This window comes from Asparagus officinalis, chromosome 9, assembly GCF_001876935.1.
Source record: "Asparagus officinalis chromosome 9, Aspof.V1, whole genome shotgun sequence".
NCBI classification, from domain to species: domain Eukaryota; kingdom Viridiplantae; phylum Streptophyta; class Magnoliopsida; order Asparagales; family Asparagaceae; genus Asparagus; species Asparagus officinalis.
Window position 1 is genome coordinate 34,615,251 of NC_033802.1, and position 23,671 is coordinate 34,638,921.

Below are 23,671 nucleotides of genomic sequence, written 5' to 3' on the forward strand. Positions count from 1 at the left end.
GACCGTCGTATATCTTAAACAGTCATATGGTACAGATCTCAGTACCGATTTCACACGATCTCAGCGCTATTCTGTTTCCAGATTTTGGGGGATTGGTTATGGGTTTCAACAGTTGTGATTTTCTATAAAAACCTATCTTCTTCTTCTTCCTCTTAGTCCCAGCTCTTTCAGATATTTTTAGAGAACGTTTTTTATAAAGCAAAATTTTCAAACCTGTTTCCTTCTGAGTTTTTGTGTTTCACATCCCAGCTTCAGTGTTATCTTCTCTTTGCCATAGGGACATTGTAAAGAGAGGGTTCTTATCCATTTCTACTATTTTGAGAGCTTGATCTTGTGTAGATCAATTGTGTGGGAGTGTGATCTAGTGAGATCAATTGTGTAGTGTGAGATCGTGAGGGGATCGCTGTGTAGACGAAGTTCCGGCTTCCAAACCGGGTTGTGTAGTGGATTTCTCCTCGAGAGTGGGGAGCGGGGACGTAGGTCAGCGAACCGAACCTCGTTAACACATCATGCGTTATAGGATAACGATTCCTAACCCTATCTCCTCTATTTTGATTGCATTTAGATATTGTATTTTGCTTGTCTTAATTTTATTGCATAATTATAGCCTCGTGACCCTAATCACCCCTCCTCTAGGGTCCAACACCCGCACACGGCTCGAGACAGAGAGAAGACGATGAACGTCGCTATCCGAGTCACAGGAGCTCATTTGATGACGACAAACACATGAAGTGAGTCGGCGGACCATACGAAGCAACGAAACTTCGGAATAACAGGAATAAGAGCTGATCGGGAGCCCCGCGTCATTTATGAAAGGCGGAGTACCCCTTGTGTCCCATTTACTTCACATGTAATTAAATCATGGGATCTTGTAGATCTCCTCGTCGGCTTTCCAACGCATATTTAACCACGTAATTCCGAGTCCGGATGACGAATTTACGGTGGAAACAAACTCGACGAACCAAAATCGGAAAAAGCCAAACTGAGATACCCCGTGGTGTCTTGGCTTGGCCAAGACACTTATAAGTGTCTTGGCTAAGCCAAGACACCACGGGGTGTCTCGGTTTGGCTTTTTCTGGTTTTGACGCGCAAGCCGAGACACTTCAAAGTGTCTCGGCTTGGCCAAGACACTCAGAAGTATCTGCAATACAAAAAACGCTAATTTTAATTATTTTCGACGGTTTTTTGATGGTTAACCGCCTGGATTTGCTCCAACTGATCTGATAATGTGGTTAAGTGGTTTTCAACTAAAGATAAGAGGGAATCGGCCGTTCTTATCCGAACACAGGGCTCCTGAAGCATATAAATACAGCCCTAGGGCCTTTATTTTTTCAGATCTGGAATTCTCGAGCGTCGGAGAAGCCCTGCCGAATTGAGGACTGAAGAGCCACGAATTTCAGAGAGGAGGATGAGACTTCATCGGATTCTTCGGCATAAAGAAGAGGAGTTCATCATATCTGCAGCCCAGTTCGTCCCTTAAGATTACCCTGTTGCAGTGATCTTAAGAAGAGCAATTATCTCGCTGTTGCCGAGATAAGCGCTTTGGCTTCTTGATTCCTTCGCGAATCGACGAAGCTCCGAATCTGATCTGATCGTTTGGTGGTCCAGGATATCAACGTCCCCGTCACAGGCCAAGATCCTACACAAGCAGAAGACCGATAAACGATCTCTGCGCTGTTTGACGAGAATTGTATATTTATCGTGTAAAAGTCTTATAAAAAGACTATCTTTTTGTATTTTTATTATAACGACTGAAGTTGTAATGAGTACCTCAATGAAGAAACCAATTTTCTACCCAAACAATATCAACCAAATAATCACTACGAATAAATCGCATAAACTAAAAAGCATAACAAAGAATAAATGATGTAGGTACCTAGTTTAGCATCGACGTGTAAAGAACCGAAAGGCCCATTAAAAGGGCCCCAATAAAGAAATCTAAGATGTGATTAGCACATAACTATATCTACCCCTCACCATTGTCTCCTAGATTTCCGCTTTTTATGGGAAAAGCAAAAGGGGTTTCCAAGTAATAGTCCCTTATATCTTCTATATGATGAAATTAGCCCCTTTCAGATCTTGTAAATTACTGTTATCCCTCAAATGTCAAGCTATTATGAATTAGTCCCCCAAAACAGTCAAGTTACTATTAGGTCCCTAGATTCTTGGTAATTTTAAAAGTAGTTCCTCCAGTCAAGTGTAGAAATAGCAACGAAGAGACAAATTTGGAACATCTTATGAGAATTTTAGAACCTAATAGTGATTTCAATGATTTGGAGAACTAATTTTCCTCTTATTTGCTACTTCCTTACTTTATGTGAGGGAATAATTTCAAAAAAAAAAGCCAAAGATTGGAGGAACCTGATAGCAATTTGAATAATTTGAGGGACTAAGTTAAAGTAGTGTAAGATTTGAGGGACCTGATAGCAATTTGAATGATTTGAGAAGCTCATTTAAAATATGAAAGGCCAACATCGTCAAAACCCAAAAGCGGGACACAACCGCATTGTTTTGTACATTTCTAGTATCCGCGTTGACCCGCGAGCTCCCCCCAACCCCCGGCCTCCAGACCTTGGACTCCAAAGATTTGGCTGGGTTCTCCTCATTTTTATCCCCAGTCTTGGTTTTGAAAGGAAAGCCCTTGTTATTGCTTTCATCAGCTTAAAGAATCTGATCCCTTTTGCAGCCCTCCTGCTGATCGCTCCTCCTCATTCTGCCCTTTTAACCAACGGGGGCAGCTTGAGGAGAAGCATACCTGGGTCAATTTTTGGAATCATTCTCTGACTATTTGTTCAATCGGGTCGATTTGGGAACCTGGGCTGTGATGAATTCTAAATCATCGTCGAGGAGAGGGAGAAAGGAGGAGGAGAAGGAGAAGCAAGGGGAGGAGGAGCGGGCTGTGAAGGAGTTCAGGGAGATTCTGATCGAGAGAAACTTGTTGCCGGCGAGGCACGATGATTACTTTACTATGAGGAGGTATTTGGTCTTATTTTTATTTTTCTGGAGATTGACTTGTTTGAATTCGTGAAGTTGATGATAATTGGTAATTGGTACTAGTTATGATTTGGCAAGTTGGAGGCTTTAGTTTTCTAAATTGGCTGTAATTGAGTTTTTATGATCTGGGTGTTTGCTAAGAAGTAATCTGTGGATGCACCTGGATTCGTTTGCGAAAAAGTTTAACGTATTAATTCAAAAATAGCAATTTAACTTGTCTTTCAATGGTACCAAATAGAACTGAACTGTTGTACGGTAGTCAAGTGATATCCAGTTGAGATAAACGGTTGTTTTTAGGAGAGTGTATAATCATGAAAGAGGGATTTCTAATGGGTACTATGACATTGCCAGGCCATGAAGAATTTGGTACCGATTTTGTACAGACCCAATTTAACGTTCCACTGTGATAAACGATATATAAATTTATGCAATGTTGATTGTAAAGGTTGGATGTCGCAAGTTGTGAGTTGAAAGAAGTTATAGAATCACATAATCTGTGCAGATAAATAAGGTTAGTGTATCTATGCAAATTATTATTAATATTATTATTTTCCAATTGGTAGAGGCAGGAAGGTGAACTTGCCACATAGTGTTCGTGTGTTAGAGTCTTTTAAAGTATTGGGTTAGAACCAACTCCTTGGTAGACAGTTTGAGTATTGTGATCATTGTCCTCTGAACCCTTACAGAACTACAAAGACACCGATTGCAACCTCCATCTTTATTAGTGTTATTCTTAGAAATGAAGGAGAGCTTCTCATTGATTGGATTGGGTATGAAACCCAGTATTTATATATAAATTGTACAGTAGAATATGAGCTATATTAATGATGCTACTGGCGCTAGATATAGATGGTAGAACTGTAGCTCTAGGTTGGCTAAGCTGTAATTGTAGGTAGGTGGCTGAACTATAGTCATAGATAACAACCCCCACGCCCAAACTCACGGTGGATCAAAAAACGAAAGTTTGGAGAAGAAGTAGCAAAATTTAGAAATAGTTTGAGCCTTGTTAAACAAATCTGTGACTTGATCCTTGGAAGCAACATATGAAAGAATAATGTTACTAGCAACATGCTCTTGGCGAACCACATGACAATCCACCTCAATATGTTTGGTGCGTTCATAGAATATGGGATTTGTGGAAATGGAGATGACACTCTGATTGATTAATGCAGTATAGAGTGATTGGAGAAGGAACTTAGACATGAATATCTCGCAAAAGAGTCCGAAGTCATTTTGGCTAAACTGTAGTATCTTCCATTGCCTGATACTCAGACTCTATACTAGAATGAGAGACAACAACTTGATGCTTACTACGCTAGGAAATAAAAGATGATCCTAGAAAAATACAAAATCTAGTGGTGGAGCATCGATTGGCTAAATCATAGGCTCTTCCAATATCAGAGTATAGACAAAGAGACAAAGAAGAGTCTGATAGGAAAAAATAATAACTGAGATATAGTGCCACGAAGATAACAGAGAACCAGAAGAAGAGCTACATAGTGAGCAAAAGTAGGAGCACTGACAAACTGCTTAAGGTGTGCATTGCATAAACAATATCTAGACGTGTCACAGAAAGATAAATCAATGCTCATATAAGTTCCTGATGTCGCAGAAAGATAAACCAATGCTCCTATAAGTTCCTAATGTCGCAACAAGATAAACCAATGCTCCTATAAGTTCCTGATATTGAGTGGGCTATGATAAAGGATCATCATCATTATGTCGAAGCTTCAAGTTCATCTCCATTGGAATAGAGAGGGGTGGTGGAAATGTAAGGATCATTGAGAACGCTCAAGAATGTATGCAATGTACTTCTGCTAAGAAAGGAGATAATCATGAGAGGATGCAATGACCTCAATACCTAAAAAGTAACAAAGATATCTAAGATCCTTTATCTCAAAAACTGACTCTGAAAGTGTTACTTCAAGGAAGAAATGGCAGAAGAATCACTTCCAGTAATTATCATATCATTACCATAAAATAAGAGAATGGCCGTGCCGGAGGCTGTTGACTGATGACCGATAAAACAGAGCGTACTCGGCTAGGCTCTCAATAAATCCAATGGGAAAAAAAGATTGTCGAAAATGCTCAAACCAAGCCCGAGAAGCCTTTGTGCCTATCCTAACAGTCCTACATGAGGCATTGTTCCTTATAAGAACAACTCCACCATCAATAGCTTCATATGTGGTGAACCAATCCTGATTAGGACACATATGATAGGAACAATCTGAATCCAAAATCAAATCATTCATGCTCCTATTTTTATGATCTGTAATCAATAAAATCACATCTTCAGCAATACCAACTTCAGCGGAGTCCTCTTTTGATTTTTTTTTATATTTTTTTTTGTTTATTTTTGTTGTTTAATCTATTACAATCTGTCTTGATGTGTCTTTTCTTCTTGCAATATCTGCAGGCTAAATTTCTATACCTCGACTTATACCTGTTACCCCAAAGCCCCTTTCTTTCAATTTTCCTCGAAGAAACAAACCATCAGCCTTATCACTACTTTCACTTGTGGTCAACTCTTTGTCGATCTTCTCTTTATTCAACAAGTTCTCTTTGAGATTCTTGATGCCAATAAATCTCGACCATAGACCATAGTATCCCTGAAGTGCTTGTAGGATGACGACAAAGAATACAATAATAATAGGGTTTGATTTCATCATTGATCTTAACTCAATCTTACTCAAATCTGTAATCACAGAATTATATTCACCAATATGAGATTTGATGAGTGTACCTTCTGACATGCGAAGTGTGTATAAATGCTACTTCAAGAGGAGGCGATTAGTGAGCGACTTCATCAAATACAAACCCTCCAATTTGGACCACAAATTAGCAGCTGTCTTCTTTGTGAGAACTTCTTGCAAAACTTTATTTGTCAAACATAACTAGATCGCTGTGAAAGCTCTCTATCATCCAACTCGTTCCTATCTTTCTCTGCCATAATAGTCGGTTTCTTCAACTTCCTAAGCAAAGCCTTCTTCAATCCGCTTTGTGTTAACACGACGATCATCCTAACTTGTCAAAGGCTAAAACTAATGTTTCCATCAATTTTGTTCATATCCAGTGTTGTAAATAGCGGCCAATAGCGGGGCTATAGCAGCGCGAATAGCGGTCGCGGCCCTTCAGCGCTACGCGTAGGAGTTTCGCGGCTGGCTTAAGCGGAAAAATCCGCTATTCATTCGAATAGCGCGTAAAAGCGGATTTTTGCGGGTTAAAAGCGGGTTTTCACAGTTAAAAGCGGATTTTCGCGGTTTAAAGCGGATTTTCGCGGTTAAAAACGGCTAAACCCGTTATCACACATATTATGATGCTATATTTCTTGAATTTCTTCATTGTTTCATTCATACAACAAGCCTACTAATTGTTATTTACTGATAATACAAGAAATTTACAACTAATTGAATTTTTAGATTTTTTATGAATTTTCTTATTATTTAGGATATTTAAATATATTTAAATTTAACCGCTATTTGACTGTGCGCTATTTGCTGCGATTTCACCGCAATAGCCCGATATAGCCTTAGCGGTACTTCGCCGCGACGCGCCGCGATCCGCTATCAACAACCTTATTCATATCCCACTTCGTAATGGTTGTTGCCATGTTCTCGTCCAATCGATAACTGAGGGCTCTGGTGCCAATTTGTTATGACAAAACCCCAAGATAAACTAAAATCAATCACACGAGAGTACGGAAAATATCAAGAACACACGAACACAAAGATATACGTGGTTCGGCTTGTAGCCTACGTCCACAGGCGAAGGAAGGGAATAGCTTTACCAATAGTGAGGAATACAAAGTGGAGATCACTCAATCCAAAATTGCACCCCGGAAGCCTAACACAAACTCTCTTAAACAATAGGGACAAAAGAGAGCTAATTTATAACTAATAGGTTTAACGAAGAGAACCTCTTGTTCTCTGTGCTGTAGTGAATTTTAACTGCAGTTGATGATCTCCGAGACATGCTTTCTGCATATTATATATGATGCTGCTGCCACCTCAATATCTCTTGGATCACAACTTCTAGAATTACAGTCAAATACTTACTCTAGAGTCCTTAACAAGCTTGACCTTATCTCTGTTAGTTCTCATCCAATGAGAATACAAGTAATAACAATCCATGTGCATGGATTGCTACTCTTGATGTGGGTGCCAAGATGCTTTAGGACAGACCAATTATTTTAGAATTCTAATCACCAACTTAATGTTAACTAATCCTTTTCAAGACATTAGTTGCACTAAGTCTCGGCCATATGAACCAAGCCAATCAAAGAACTGGATTTGAGATCAATATTTGAGTCACAATATAACCGTTGTCTTATAAAGGTAACACGTGAAATAGTGCGCACTTAAAGATAATCATTTTGCATCTATTAGACTATTACTCGTTGGTATGCACCATAAAGAAACTTATGGAAGGATCATATGTGTCTCAATGGGAATATCCTGCTTGATCACATGCTGATGTGCATGTGCGCTCATGCGGTTGTAGTGGAGGCTGAGAGATTCTTCCGTTCAACTATTATTTTTTATTTGTTAACTATCTCACAATTTAGGATTTTTTTTGACACAATTTAGACGTTTTAATTGGCTTTTTTTTAAGATTTTTGAAGGCAAGAGGGTATAATGTTGATAAAGCAACTCATATGTGGTCAGACATGCTCCAGTGGAGAAGTGACTTTGGTACAGATTCTATTGTGCAGGTTAGTAAATATATCATATTTTCATTATCTGTTTTTTATCGTATTACTATCAGTTCAAGAATGCTAAGTAAGTCGTTGAAAATCTTATTTCTTTATGATAACTTTTCTATATTTGGTTTGGTATATTTACGTGCCAATGTAGTCTCCATTCCATGCTAGTTGCTACACTACATCTCACTCTTTCAGCTTTATTTAGTTGCTTTATATTCGATAGTACTTAACAAGACGTGAATGTAATGCATGACTAACTTTCTTACAGGCCCAATGCCCCAACTATATATATATGTTTTTTCAATGTCTTATAGTTTGCTACTATCATCTTTACAGGTGTAATTTCTATCTGTTGAGAGAAAACTGAGGGAGATATTTTTTTTAATGAGCCATACCAATCTATTTATAGATGATAAGTTGAGAGGAAGAGAAGAAACACATAAGTTGCTGCATTGGAACAAAATAACCTAGATTAGTCTAATACTTATTCTAACATCCCTCCTCAAAGCTGAGGCATAAATATCAATCATGTTCATCTTGTTACACAGAGTGGTAAAATGCCCAAAATTCAGTGGTTTAGTGGAAAGATCAGCAATCAGGCTTAATATATATCATTGGTCACTTGACCTCTATAAAAGTTGTTTAGTTAGTAGCTTTGTCCTCATAAAAGGAATTTGAAATATTATAGTAAAGAATGTAAGTTTTGTTGGAGAGAACTAAGTTAGTAAAACCATTCCAAATTTCATTAGAGCATCATACTCACTCATGCACATGCCTGCCTGCCCTCCAAGTGACTCCAACTAATGCATGTGCACATGTACATGATGATGCGTGTTTGCTTGTATCTGTACATATATATAGGTATATGTATGTACGTATTATATACAGGTATGTATACACACATAAGCACACAGTCACACACAGCATAAGTGACAAGGCCCATCAATATATCTATTACCATCAGTACAGTAAGTATATTATCAACCTGACATCACAAGTACCCATACCTATAACATCTGACAAGCTTCAGGTGAGTTACTTCAAGAGTTTGCAAAATTCAATGAACTGCAGGAACTACCAAACTAAGAAAGTGCATTGGACAAAAGAGTTCTACACTGATAGCAAATAAGTTCTGAAAGTACACCATGCATATGATAAATGCGCTATGCCAAGGTGAGATGATATCACAACAATGATCATATTTAAAATAAATCAATGTTCACGTTGAGCTCACGAATAACACAATTTCTAAATGAGCAAAGCTTACAACAGTTACCCCTTGCAAGTGGCATAGCGGTTGGGCTTGGGGCCTTGGCTCAAAAGGCCAAGGGTCGATCCATGTCCGTGGCATGTCTATTGTCAATTTCTAATTAATGGGCATTGCAACCGTGTGCTATTCACCTAGACCTAGACTGTGAAATGGTGGCCCCAGTCCCTCGGGTTTACTTGGCGCCGAGGTTCCTCACACACAACACTTTCCAAAAGTAGCAAGAAGAAGCTCAGAACTCTTCCACATCCTGAGAGGGTTGCGAGGTGGACTCTTATAGCTTGAGAATCCTTTTCATACATAAGATGGCATATTTCTGCACATTGACAAACATGAACAGTGGATGTGTCACTCTACATCAAATATAACTCAAAAGCATACCATGTGAAGTAGAATGCAATTGTTATTACTTCTATTGTCTAGCAAAGTAAACATAAAAAATGATGGTTGAATTGACTTGTCTGAAGTTTATTCATTTTTTGCTGTAATGGTCTAAGAACTTGTTTCCATGTAGGATTTCATGTTTGACGAACTGCAAGAGGTGGTTAATTACTATCCTCATGGTTATCACGGAGTGGACAAGGAGGGAAGACCAGTGTATATTGAAAGACTAGGAAAAGTTGACCCAAACAAGCTTATGAATGTTACCACAGTTGAGAGATTTTTGAAGTACCATGTGCAGGCATTAGAAAAGGTATTTCTTGAGAAATATCCAGCATGCTCAATTGCAGCTAAAAGGCACATTGATACTATGACAACAATATTAGATGTGCAGGGAGTGGTATGATACTCAACAAGCTCTTGTACCAACAGTTTTTTATCAGTAATTTTACATTTTCACTTAATTGGCTATGCAGAACTGGATGAACGTTGGCAAATTAGCTCATGATGTTGTCATCCACATCAGTAAAATTGATAGCAATAACTATCCGGAGGTGATTATTTATTATGTAAACAACAAAGTATTGTTAAATTTTCCTTTTTTTTAATCTAAATGTAGCAACTTCCCATAAGCTAGTTTTCTACTTCTATTTTGATGCTAGCTTATTCATGCAGATATTAAATCAGATGTATATTGTTAATGCTGGCAATGGTTTCAGATTATTGTGGAGTGCCCTAAAAAATTTCATTGATCCTAGGACATCTGCTAAGATACAGGTGAACATACATTCATATTCTTAAACATCTACGAGTTTATGAATAACTTGTTTTTTTCCACCTTTTTGATGAATTGAGCAGGTTCTAGGAGATAGGTATAAAAGTACGCTGCTAGAGATCATAGATATAAGGTCCATTCTTGTATGTTCAAGTTTTCCATATTTATTAGTCGTTTTATGTGATCTTCTGATCCTAAATGCAATTTACCTTTCCATTTTTTCCTATTGACAGTCAACTGCCTGATTTTCTTGGTGGTTCTTGCACTTGTCAAAATGAAGGTGGCTGCCTGAGATCCAATAAAGGACCATGGAGGGATCCAGAAATAATTAAGGTGCGATCCAGTTAGGTGCTGTTTGCATCTCCTGGAAGGTTTTTCTACATCTGACAAGTCTTTTTAATCCTTGAATGTTTCCCCAGATAATGTCTCTTATCAGCATCTTTGCTTTGCATTTCTGTTGATTGTTTGAGTTAGATGTTGTAATTGTTTTCAATCTATTCACTTTTCTTTTTCAGAAAATGTAAAGGGAAAATTAGGACATATATCACGCTCTCATTCCATCACTCCCCAGTAATCATTGAATTTTTATTTGTTTTCCTTGTCTTGTATTTTCTGTAAAATAACAGTATATTCTATCTTTTTCCCTTATACCACTTTACATTCCGGTTACATGTTTTTGTTCGCTTCCATGCAAACCGAACACTGCACATGTAACCCTGATGATGGAGCCTCCCTGAGTGCCGTTGTCAGACCAATTCCACCTTTTCCTTCACATTTTCACATCAAATTAGTGGACTGGAACTTTTCCTTATTAGAGAAAACCTGTTAGTGGATAACATCATGAAGTTTAGGAACTACTTTTCGCAGTTGAACTTACATGATTGTCCCTTTCTTCTTCTCTAGTTGGTCAACGGTGAGAAAATGACAAGCTCGACGAAGATAACTAATAGATCTGATCAAGAGGAACTCAATTTGCACCTTGTGCCTCCCATATCACAGGTTGTAGATGTGTTAAAAAAGTTAAATAGTTATCCAGCTGCATATTTGGTTTTAAAATTATATGCCATGTTGCAGGAGCTGAAGTATAATGAGTTGTGTACACAGCAAGAATCAAATGTTAAAAATGTGGACTCATTTTATGAAGTAAGTCCTTTGCCCACGTATTTGCATTTAGTTCTTTAATACTTGTGTTTCTTCCCCTTATTTTTGATTGATGTCTAAATTTCAGCTTTCATTTGTGCATGTTTAGTTGTTTATTGCCATAACTTAATCTTTCTGCAGCTTACTGACATTGGTTCTGTTTTCTGGTCCTAGTCTTGAATCCAATATTATCTGGGACCTTAGTTTTGTAATTATGAATTGTCATAATTATAATCGACCTAGGTGGGACCTGTCCCCAGTTCAACTACAGTGGCTTAAATAGCATGGTCCAGTTGGTCGAAATTGCCTTTTTTTGTTTTTTTAAATACTACAAGGGCTTTAACCTAGGTTTTGCCTTATGGATGAGTTCTCATCTGCGTGAACATGAAATCCAGTAAAAGATTCAAAAAGCAATGCATTATTTAAATTTAGATCCCTTATAAAAGAGCATTTATCTAACGTTTGCAAAGTTACATGAATATTCAGAACATGAGAAATTTTCAAGTTTATTTTTGTTTGCATTTTCTTATTTTCTTTCTCTTGTATAATAAAATCTTCTCAGGCGAGGATGGATGAAAGTGTTTCCCAGGGCAGTTTGACCACTCAGTCTGATGTCAACAATGGTTATGAAGGTAAACTCTCCTATTATCCTAATATGTGATCACATAAAGAAAAGTTTTTTCCCCAAAAATTTTCTAATTTTGTACATGAGATTTATGGCCACCAGCCGCTAGAAGAGGAAAATTACTCCTATGGTGGCAAAAACTCACCCATACCACCTATTTTCTTCCGTCAGCTCCAACCTACGAGCTTCATACCCTACGATGTACATTTATCAAATACTAGTTAATTTGCACATACATAATGCACATGTGTAATGCACGTGATATAAGAAATAAATTGTGTAGTTTCTAAGAAATTAATGCAAAATATTTTTATAAAAAATAGTTTATATTACATGATATATAAATATTATTTCCATAATTTATTGTATATTATTAATATATTTAAAGATTAACATGTATGGTTTTACTTATTTATGTGGTGAGCAGAATTGTTTGCTACTTGGACTTTGTATCTTTATTTTCTCTTTTCTATACCTTTGTATACACGGTTAATCATTATTCTGAATATCAAAGGACTTTCTCATGTCAATATCCTATACCTCTTTAACAAATCTCTTGGTCATTGCAACTATAATTTAAGGTTTTTATCCTAATATAAGTATTTAATATTTTAATATGCCATTTTTTATTTTAAATCCTCTAGTGTTCAAATTTTTATTTGTAGGTGTGGTTGAAAATTTTGATTGTTTATGGGTTTCTTATAGAAGGGTCGAGAGGGAGGGGGGAGAGAGGGAGGGGGGCGACATGGAGGATATGGATAAATGTCATCCATTCAATTTTTTTCAAAATCACTACTTTGCCCTATACAAATCACAAATTTTCCTAAGAACTCAACTATGAATTGAGGAATTTTCCTCCATTCCTTCATTTTTATCTACCCTTACTGACATTTTAATAGAGTCGTATGGATGATGTGAATATCCTGAAGTTTGCTCTTGCATCTAGTAAAGAGTAACAGGTTTTCAACATAATAACAATCCCCAGATTTAAGACAAACCTGGCAAACTTGATTATACTCACATTATCATTGGTAGCATAAATCACAGGGCATGAAGTTGAGGCTTTTTCCCCTAATAGGAGAATGGTTTCATATGTTGTACGTTACTCGCTTTTACCCCATAATGCACAAGAGTATTACGGTGCTGTTGCTCCCATCGTATTGTAATATTTTTATTTTAACAACTTTTTCACTTGAAAATATATGCTATTAACAAGATTATTTCAGAACCGACAAGATAACATGGTTGCACTTTTCAGAACCAAGATTATTAGACAAGAGCAGATATATAACATCACTTCCTGTAGATAGGAGATGATTTTATGTTTCCGCATAAGAGGGAATGTTCTTGATTAGACCATCTCCAATAGTGTATAATTGGGTGAATTATTTGCTCCAGCAAAGAATAATTGTAAAGGTGAAGTGATGTGGCTTTTGGAGGGAATTATTCAATAAATCTAGAATTATTGTAGTGAAAAGCAATCAAATCGCGCCATGTGTCATTGTAAAAGCAATTGTTTGCTGCTGGAGTGCTCATTTATCCGCGGGAGAAAACACAAAGGAGGTGAGGTGCAATCGTGACATGTGGTAGCTTCGTGTTGGTTGATGCATTTTTCTTTTCCACCCTCTTTTTAAATGGTATTTTTTACCAATAAATTGATCAAATTAAAAAAAAAATTCACCATTAATTTTCTTTTTTCGAGATCTATAAATAGAGACCAACTTTGCTTCATTTGGACACCAAAATTTTTTGAGTATTTTCTCCAAAATTTCTTTCTTCCTCCAACTTCTTTGCTCTCTTTCAAAATGGACCCTAATCAAAATTTTAATCGTCCCCCAACTTATATGTTTCCTAACCAACCTCAAAATTCCAATAATCAACGTCCTGAAAATCTTTAAAACATGTCATCCAATTTTTAGATGCCGTATATGATGCCATCTAATTTTGGTATGCAATATCCTTATAATTTCCCTTATATGGAATATGGGCAACAAACTGAGTTTGGTGGAAGTAATTATGGTGGTTTCTCCAATATCAATAATCAAAACACCGAGCAAGTTACTCCTCATTTTAGCAGTGGATCAACAGATGTACCCGAGTTTTCCACTCAAATATCTCTTGGAAGTGCTGGTGATGACACACCATATAGTTTTTTGCCCGAAACACAAAAAAATACTTCTAAATCTAGTTATTCGGTTTGGAGTGTCGAGCAAAACAAACTACTTTTAAGAAAAATACTTCTAAATCTAGTTATTCGGTTTGGAGTGTCGAGCAAAACAAACTACTTTTAACTAGTTATTTTCACTTCAGTAATGATAGTGAACTTTTAACTAGTTATTTTCACTTCAGTAATGATAGTGAATTGGGTAGTGGCCAAAAGGGTGATACTTTTTAGGGTAAAATTGCTGCTTACTTGAATGAGCATTCAACAACTGACCCTCATAGGAGTCAACAACAATGTAAAAGTCATTACAGTGATCTCAACAAAAAAATTGGTAAGTGGGTTGGTGTATACAGAAAAGCATTAGCAGAGAGGCGTAGCGGTTGGACAGACGACAACTACATAGCAAGAGCTCAAGATTTGTTTGTTGAAGAAACTAAAAAAACTTTGCTTTGCTTGAAGAATGGAAGTTGGTTCGTAATGAACCAAAATATATGGTTGGATCTAGTGCATCTCAAAGTAGTGGAAGTAAAAGGAAGAGTAGCGGGGAAGGTGATATCTCATGCTCATCAGTTCCTTCTTTTGTACGCCCAGAAGGTAGAGACACGACAAAGAAAAAAGCTAAGGGCTCCTCTAGAAGATCGAAACTTGTTATGGGATCAACTATCTATTGTGATTTTTAGACAGCCTACATACGTAAAAGTCCAAACATATGATCTCTGCACACTACAAACAAACCTTATCTCTTGAACATATCAAAAGCAATGTTGCTTCACATGTGATCTCTGCACACTACAATCCAAACCTTATCTCTTGAACATCTCAAAATAAATGTTGCTTCACATGTGATCTCTGCACACTACAATCCAAACCTTATCTCTTGAACATCTCAAAATAAATGTTGCTTCACATGTGATCTCTGCACACTACAGTCCAAACCTTATCTCTTGAACATATCAAAAGCAATGTTGCTTCACATGTGATCTCTGCACACTACAGTCCAAACCTTATCTCTTGAACATCTCAAAATCAATGTTGCTTCACATGTGATCTCTGCACACTACAATCCAAACCTTATCTCTTGAACATCTCAAAATAAATGTTGCTTCACATGTGATCTCTGCACACTACAGTCCAAACCTTATCTCTTGAACATATCAAAAGCAATGTTACTTCACATGTGATCTCTGCACACTACAGTCCAAACCTTTATCTCTTGAACATCTCAAAATCAATGTTGCTTCACATGTGATCTTTGCACACTACAAACAAACCTTCTCTCTTCACATGTGATATCTAAAAATCTAAGATTGGGTAATATAAATACCACTTGGATATTGAACTTATTACACATCACTTCATTACCAATTTTATCTACACAATTATTACTTAGATGAATCCACCCCCATATGAGTTTAACTTAGAGGAACTCCAAAAACAATGGGATTTGGAGGAATCTTTACTCAAACGCCAACAACAATTACTTGAAGAGTTACAAGCTGCAAGTAATCGATCCCATAAGAGGACATACATAGAGAGAAACCATGAAGCTGCCCATTAAAGGCTGATGAAAGACTACTTTGTCGAATCTCCCACATACACCGACCACCAATTTCGTCGGAGATACCGAATGCAACGATCACTATTTCTACGAATTGTAGATTCTCTCGCAAATTATGACACGTATTTCACTCAGAGGAGAAATAGTGCTGGAAAGCGTGGTTTATCGCCAATTCAAAAGTGTACTATTGCTATACGCATGTTAGCATATGGTGTTGCAGCTGATGCTTGTGACGAATACGTAAAGATTGGAGAAACCACTGCAGTAGAGTGTGTCAGCAAGTTTTGTGAAGGTATTGTGGCCATATTTGAGAATGACTATTTGATAAGGCCGAATGAGGAAGACCTCCAACGACTACTAAAAGTAGGCGAAGAACGCTGTTTTCCGGAAATGATTGGAAGTATTGATTGCATGCATTGGCAATGAAAAAATTATTCTAAGGCTTGGCAAGGTCAATTTACCAGTGGACGTATAGGCACAACAACAGTAATACTCGAAGCGGTTGCTTCTTATGACTTGTGGATATGGCATGCCTTTTTTGGATTGCCAGGTACATTGAATGATATAAATGTGCTTGAAAAGTCACCTGTCTTTGATGACATTGAGGCAGGTGAAGCTCCGCATGTGAACTTCACTGTGAATGATCATCAATACAATTTGGCATACTATCTTGCTAACGGAATCTATCCCAAATGGCCTGTCTTTGTCCAATCACTTCAATATCCCCAAGGCGAAAAAGCGAAATTGTTTGTAAAACAACAAGAATCTTGTAGGAAGGATGTGGAACGTGCATTTGGGGTTCTCCAAGCACGTTTTGCTATAATTCGTCAACCAGCTAGAATGTGGGATTTGAATGTCTTATCAAAAATTATGAGAGCGTGTATTATTTTACACAATATGATAGTGGAGGATGAACGAGATACTTATAGTCGAAACTGGGAGAACGTTGACTTTGAACCATCAAACATTGCTAGCTCGAGCTCATCATTTGATTACCAAACACAAACGTTACCTCAGTTTAAAGTGGATGTTCAAGGTAGGTCCGAATCAGATATTCATACTAGATCTGAACTTCGAGATAGGGCCAAACATCTTCAATTGAAGGAGGATCTTGTCGAGCACATTTGGCAAAAGTTTGGAGCAACCGCAATTTAATTTTCAACTTTCGATTTTAATTTTGTCAAATTTTAGTTTGTTTTGTGTGTTTTTAATAAATTGTACTGTTGATTTATCTACATCAATAAAATCTTGTCTTGTTTTTAATATTGTAATAATATTTGATAAATATCAAAATTAAATAATTATAAATAAAAAAATTATATTATTATTATTATTATAATAATATTAATTATAATACATATATCACATATGAAAAAAATATAATATAATAAAATATATGATGGGGAGTGATGAGGAGAGATAGAAAAGTAAATTATTTTCTAAATTATCCTCTATTGTGGAGTGTATGTGATAGTGGAGACATTTGATGATGTGACAGGTTATGTGGAAGGGGATAATGTGAATTTGAATTGTCCCCTATTGGAGATGGTCTTAGCATGAAAAGAGTAGGCCCTTTACAAGGGATTAGAGAGAATGCATAGAGAAGATAAAAGATGTAAAGTTGCTATGGTGGATATCAAGGAAGTTGGAAAGTTTTAGATTTATTTCCTATGGGGAAAGCATAGAGAATGGAGAAGGCATAGGAAGGGGAAAAAATAATATATAATAACAGGGAAGATGAAAAGTTACATCAATAACTAGCTATCATGTGTCATATTGATGCAACCAGTTACAATTGTTTTTGTATGTTGTAGTAATAACTGTACACAAGAGTTATACTGTTCCTGCACTACTACACACAAAAAGTGGGACCTTTTCTTGTAAATTTCAAACAAAATGATAGATGCACTATTCATTAGACTCTTTTTCTACAAAAAGATGGGGTTACCATTATCTGAGGCCTAGATGACCTTAAAGTTTAATATTTATAAATCTTAGGAATTCCTCTTATGTGTCAGGCTATTTTCGTGTCCTGGTTTTAGTTATAACAAAGCTATTCTGCAGGAAGGTGGACGCAATTTGTAAACCTCAAGAGTATCCACTATATGGACCATTTTGTTAATATTAAATATGCAGTGTTTTTTTTCCACAATCTCTTCCTAAATGCTAAAGCTTGAATTTGAAACTTAGGGGTTGTTTGGTTCGTTTCTTTGATATAGAGAAATGCAATTCCATGTAAAGAAACACAAGTTTTGAGTTTTCCAAATTTTTTCAAGAAATAGATTGTTTTGCTTTGGTTCGCACATAAAAAATGGTGGGAAACCAATGTATTTATTTTTCTTGTCTTTGGTTCGCATAGAAAAAAAAGAAAAACTTTTGTAAACAAAGCAGAGAAGGAAAAAATCTGACGTGGCAGAGTTTTCATCAATTTCACTTGGTTGGGGAAGGAAATCGGAGAGGAAAAAAAATCTTAGTTGGCGACAATTTCAGCAGAGTTTTCCCTCTTCCATCCGAGCGAACCAAAGCGGCACAAAGAAATGGACGGAAACAAAAAAACTGACGTGGAGGGCTAAAAATCTGACGTGGAGGGGTTTTCTAAGTTTTCCACCCTTTATAATAGCGAACCAAACAGCCCCTTAACACATTCTTGAGCAGAGACATGGAAATCTGATACTTCAATTATACATATAGAAAGATGCAGTAAAATTCTCCAAATGACACTAGTACTTAGTTTATCATGACCCGTGTTATCTTTTCAATTCTTCAGCTTGATTTAATGGAAGCACCACGCACATTCTTCCACATTGTCCTCAGTGTTACCATGCCCCATGACATCCTTTCAAATTCTTCAGCTTTAATTGCTATTCCTCAGCTGAGATTAACTGGAACTAGTGGTGGATAAGCATATTCTCCTCAGTAGAATAATAGTCTAAATAAGTTTATTGATTGCTTTTTAGTACTCAATTTCTTGATAAGCAAGCTAGATCTTAACTTTGTTTTTGGAGTACAAAGAAACAAATTAGGCAACAAACTTAGTTATGTATTGTACTGAGAGACAAGGCATGCACCAGAAGGTGTTAGATGTCTTTGATCAATAGCAAGTTCGTGTTATTCAATAGTAAGTATGTGTTATTCAATGATTAACTAAGAGAGATAAAGAGTTTGCTATCTTACAATGGATGTTAAAATGAAAAATTGGTAGTCCTGATTGACTGCAAAAGGCTAATATAGAACTACATGTCCTCACAGTCAAAATCATATGGATTGTTTATATTGCAGTTTCTGAGTATTTTAATTTTCACTTTCGTTATAAATAATCCATTTCCTGTTGCCTTACTTGAACATGTTTTTCTCTACATGATCCAGGAAGGTGATGAATTGTTAGTCACTGAATCCTAGATTCAGAACAATGCAAATGGACACTGCAACACAAGTGCTAAGAATACTGCTAGTAAATATAATAATCCTACTAACAACAATATAGTGATAGATCATAGGATTATAGTAAAAGAGCACACCAATATTCATATGTAGATAGATCCTGCGTAATTAAAATGCACACATTCTAAGAATACAATATATGATGTTTACTGATAATGTTAAAACTTAATCAAATCACATATTTTTACTCTTTACTAAGGAATAGGCACTCTTCAGGTTCTTATATTGAAACATTAACAGTATAGTTGTATACAACTCATTATGTTGATGCCCCACTGCCCCCACTAACTTATCATTAATGAAACTGTCAGTTTTAAGAGATTGGTTTGACAAAGATTGTTCTGCTGGTTTGTTTTGGATATTGACTCGGTGAAGATTATTCTCTCGGCTTGTTTGATTGGTGGATTCCAGGAAGCCCTCTCTTAACGAAAACTAAACATATAATTAACATCTGATGAATTAAACTTTGCATGACAAGAGCAGAAATTTTTGTTCTTTCAGTGTTTGGAATCTGAAATATACTATATTGAGCAGAATTTTAGAAGTCTCTGATACTTAACCTTGGAGCGTGCATGTTAGCAACAGAGACACCTCTTCACACTCATGTGAAGTCTAAACTGCTAGGCAATAGTTATCGAGAAAAGTTTCAAGCCCTGCTTATATGGAACCATAAAAGAATATTGAAAGGGCAGCCTAAGTAATTGAAAGCAAATAATCAAGTGGGCTGTAAATTGCTTGTGAGTATAAACCCATTGCCTAAATTTTTTGCAGATGCCATGCCCCTGCAGGTAAGTTTTAGAACACACGTGATTGAATCCATTGATTTTAACCTATGATGACAGAAATGACGAAAGAGTCATAAGTTACTTTTACTCATTAACCAAACATCCGGCAAGAGAAAGAATCTCCATATTTCAGTTCATGACAGTATATCGTTTATTAGTTCCATTCTAATTAAGATTGAAAACCTAGTAAATTAATTTCCTTTAATTAAATGTGATGCCATTGATTACAATGTCCGAGGACTTTGACTTCAGCCTCTCCCTGTCTGACTCTACTTTTTGTAATTTCGGGACCTATGCAGTTGATCCAAATGCATAACCATACGAATGCGGTTACAGTAGTAAAGATTTACTAGAGGATATTGGACTTTTTTGCAGGTTCTTCAAGTGATCACTTTATCTCTCCTAGTTCTGGGTCTATCTTCATTCAGTTGGCGAGAGCTGTAGCCAGTTTCCTTGTTAAATTACTTGCAGTTTTTCATCTATTCCGTGGTCTGGGCAATTTCAGTGCTCCTAATGCAGAATCGTACTCTTTGAGTGTCAACACTCCTCAACTTGATATCAGAGAAGATTCTGTTACTCCATGCTTGGAACGGTTGCAGAGGCTTGAAGAAATGGTACATGAGATAACCAAGAAACCTACAAAAATTCCTCAGGAGAAAGACAACATGATTACTGAGTCGCTTACTCGAATCAAGTCAATAGAATATGATCTACAGAAGACAAAGAATGTGAGTGCTCTGCATTTTCCTTGTACCAAACAGTTCAATCTTGATTAAATTGTAGATTATGTGCTTACAGTTTTGTGAATGATTTTTTAGGCATTGAGTGCCTCCTCTTTGAGGCAAGAGGAATTAGCGGAGTCGCTTGAGTTTTTAAAGCAAACCAGTGTACAGGTAAAGCTTTTATCATTTAACTGTTGATGTGACTTTATTTTCCTGAATTCAGCTGGAATATTACTAACAGTTAGTTCTTAGTTGTGGATAGGACCCCTATACTGTCGCCCAATTGGACATCAACCCCCTGTAGTTCTGTTGTTACAAATAGGCCCCTTGAGTGAAGTTCTTGGACTTTCCCCACTTTGAGAAAGAGAAATTTGTCTTTTGACAAATAGATCTGAATAAAAGAGTGAAAATTTTGCTCAGGATCTATCAGCAACAATAGAACTTCAGGGGATCTATCCACAATTGGGGGTGAAAGTAGGGAGAGGTTTATCCGCAGTTAACCCTGTTACTAAATGCTGGTTGGTTCCTTCCTCTCGTCGCCCATAAAGTGCAATATGCATCTAAATTCTCATCCCTTATCATCTGCAGAGAAAATCATGTTGGTTTAATGATCGCAACTCTCTTCAACCAGAAAGATCATATTTGTTTTCAGGAGAAAGAGAATATACTGCCCAATTGTGAAATACTTTTTTTTTTGTGGGGTGATTTAAGGGGCATCACATCCTAGATATGATGGGTGATTCTTACAGGTTTGTGTTACACACTTGAAGCAATAAAGTGAAGCCTTTTTGGTGTTTAATTGCTGCGGCTTATATCACCTCAAAGAAAGCTGCTGCTGATAGCAAGTATTTGAGTGCCTAATAAGCACGGTATCTTTAATTCATGCTTTATAGTTTCAAAAGTTTGAAATGATTGTTGTATCATCTGTAAATTTAATATTGCAAATATAAGGATTCACGAACATTCTGAGTAGAATGTTTTAGGAAATTCATCCTGTATAGAGCAGCAACTCTCAATAAGTCAAGTATCGAGCGATGGTTTGATATTGCATCTGAGCTCCTGCTATCATGAGAAAAATAACGCAGCTAATGTAATAAGCGGAGGATACAGACATATTTTATATTTATTCTCATGTGAACACCCTGTGGCTTCAGAATTTCCTATATCAACTACTTTTTTTAACTGAAGTAGAACAATGAAAAAACTTTGATGAACGGTAAATCCTAAGTGGCCCAATCAAAAGGAGCCATGTCATCACCAATAGTAAAACCACCAATAATACTGTAGCACTTACGCAAAATTTTTTGGGCCCAACCACATCTTGCTAACATTTTCACCCACGTCAAAAGCAAGCCTGCCATCTTTGAATTTCAAATTCAAATTCAAAAAAATAAAATAAAAATAAAATTAATTTACAAAATAATAGTTGCCCCTCCATTACCAAGAAAGAGCGCAAATGACACTTTCTCTCCCTCTACATTTCTCTTTTATCGCTCAACAACTTTCTATCTCTTTCAAATTCCTAATCCTAACCTCTGATTCTAACTATGATCAGATTGCGACTGATAATAAATTTAAATTACTAAAAGTTATCTAAACATGATAGAAATTCAAATACTTGATCTAAACATGTTTAGAAACTGAAAAATATAATCGATATCAAACGGAAGCAAGATTTAATTAAACTAACCTCCAGCCATTGTTGTCTCACACAATGGATAATGGATGTTGATTTCGAGAAGATCTTCTAAACCTTATCTCTTCACTAATAGATGGTGTATTTTCTCTTTCGAAAATTTAAGAGCAGGTATTAGGGACCAACCGAGATATATACTCTTTTTTCCACTCTCTCTCCATCAAAGAGCAATAACCGAATTAGTGAGCAAAGTGGTTGGTTAAGTTATAACCAACTCTCTTGATGATGGGAAGTTATTGTCCCACTTTGTAACCAAACGAGAAAATAAAACCAACATTCTCCCACTTGGTCCAAACATTCCATCATCCACCTTAATGAAAAACAAAATACATGAATCATGGCGATAGGTTCTCTAATGTTGAGTAGTATCTTCCATGTATCACAATGTATCGTGTCTCTCAATCCCGAACGACTTAATGAATAAGCCTTATGTTTATTCGAGGTCCAAACTTTAATGATATTTCTCAATAAAATAAGCAAATATGTATGTGCACAAAACAAATGAGAAATATCAACTGAATAAGAGTTTCAATAAAATATCAAATGTACGTATAATGAATATTTACATCATGGAACCAAGTCCCATTCTTACTACATGATCCTTGAAATTCTTTGGTGGCATGACTTTAGTCAAAGGATCAGCAATCATCAGCTCAATGCTAAGGTGCTCAATGACCACTTTCTTTTCCTTAACACGTTCTCTAATGGCTAAGTATTTGATGTCGATATGCTTACTACGACTACCACTCTTGTTATTCTTAGCCATAAAAACAGCAGTTGAGTTCTCACAATACAGTCTTATTGGCCTAGAAATTGAATCCACAATTCTAAGCCCCGACACGAAACTCTTCAACCATACACCATGTGACGTAGCCTCAAAACATGATACGAACTCGGCCTCCATAGTGGAAGTAGCAGTCAAAGTCTGCTTTGCACTCCTCCAAGACACGGCTCCACCGGCAAACATGAAAAGTATGCTGATGTTGATTTGCGTGAATCAACACAGCCAGCAAAATCCGTATCAGAGTAACCAACCACTTCCAAATCGTCGGTCCGTCTATACATGAGCATGTAATCCTTTGTCCCTTGAAGGTATCTCATCACCTTCTTTGCAGCTCTCCAGTGGTCAATACCTGGGTTACTCTGATATCTTCCTAGCATTCCAATAGAAAATGCTATATCAGGTCTGGTACAGACCTGAGCATATATTAGGCTTCCAACGGCTGAAGCATATGGAATGTTTTTCATCTGTTACTGCTTGAGCTCATTTTTAGGGCATTGATTTTGGCTGAATCTGTCACCCTTCACAATAGGTGCTACACTCGGTGAACAATCCTTCATCCGAAATCTCTCTAAGTGCTACACTCGGTGAACAATCCTTCATCCGAAATCTCTCTAAAACCTTTTTGATATAGGTCTCT

General features: G+C 36.7%; 1 protein-coding gene across 2 annotated transcripts; it reads left to right on the plus strand.

The window, feature by feature from the left end:
- LOC109823833 (phosphatidylinositol/phosphatidylcholine transfer protein SFH9-like) lies at positions 2,506-21,694 on the plus strand. Of its 2 annotated transcripts, none has more exons than XM_020390230.1 (13): positions 2,506-2,976; positions 7,606-7,705; positions 9,478-9,744; positions 9,821-9,898; positions 10,020-10,121; positions 10,203-10,252; positions 10,353-10,452; positions 11,023-11,118; positions 11,194-11,262; positions 11,822-11,891; positions 20,208-20,560; positions 20,651-20,725; positions 21,143-21,694. In XM_020390230.1, the coding sequence occupies exons 1-13, from the start codon at positions 2,825-2,827 to the stop codon at positions 21,233-21,235; spliced, it is 1,605 nt and encodes a 534-aa protein (XP_020245819.1). In that variant the 5' UTR covers positions 2,506-2,824; the 3' UTR covers positions 21,236-21,694. The 2 variants fall into 2 exon arrangements, with proteins under 2 accessions (XP_020245819.1, XP_020245820.1); XM_020390231.1 differs by having other exon boundaries at positions 2,838-2,976; positions 7,616-7,705.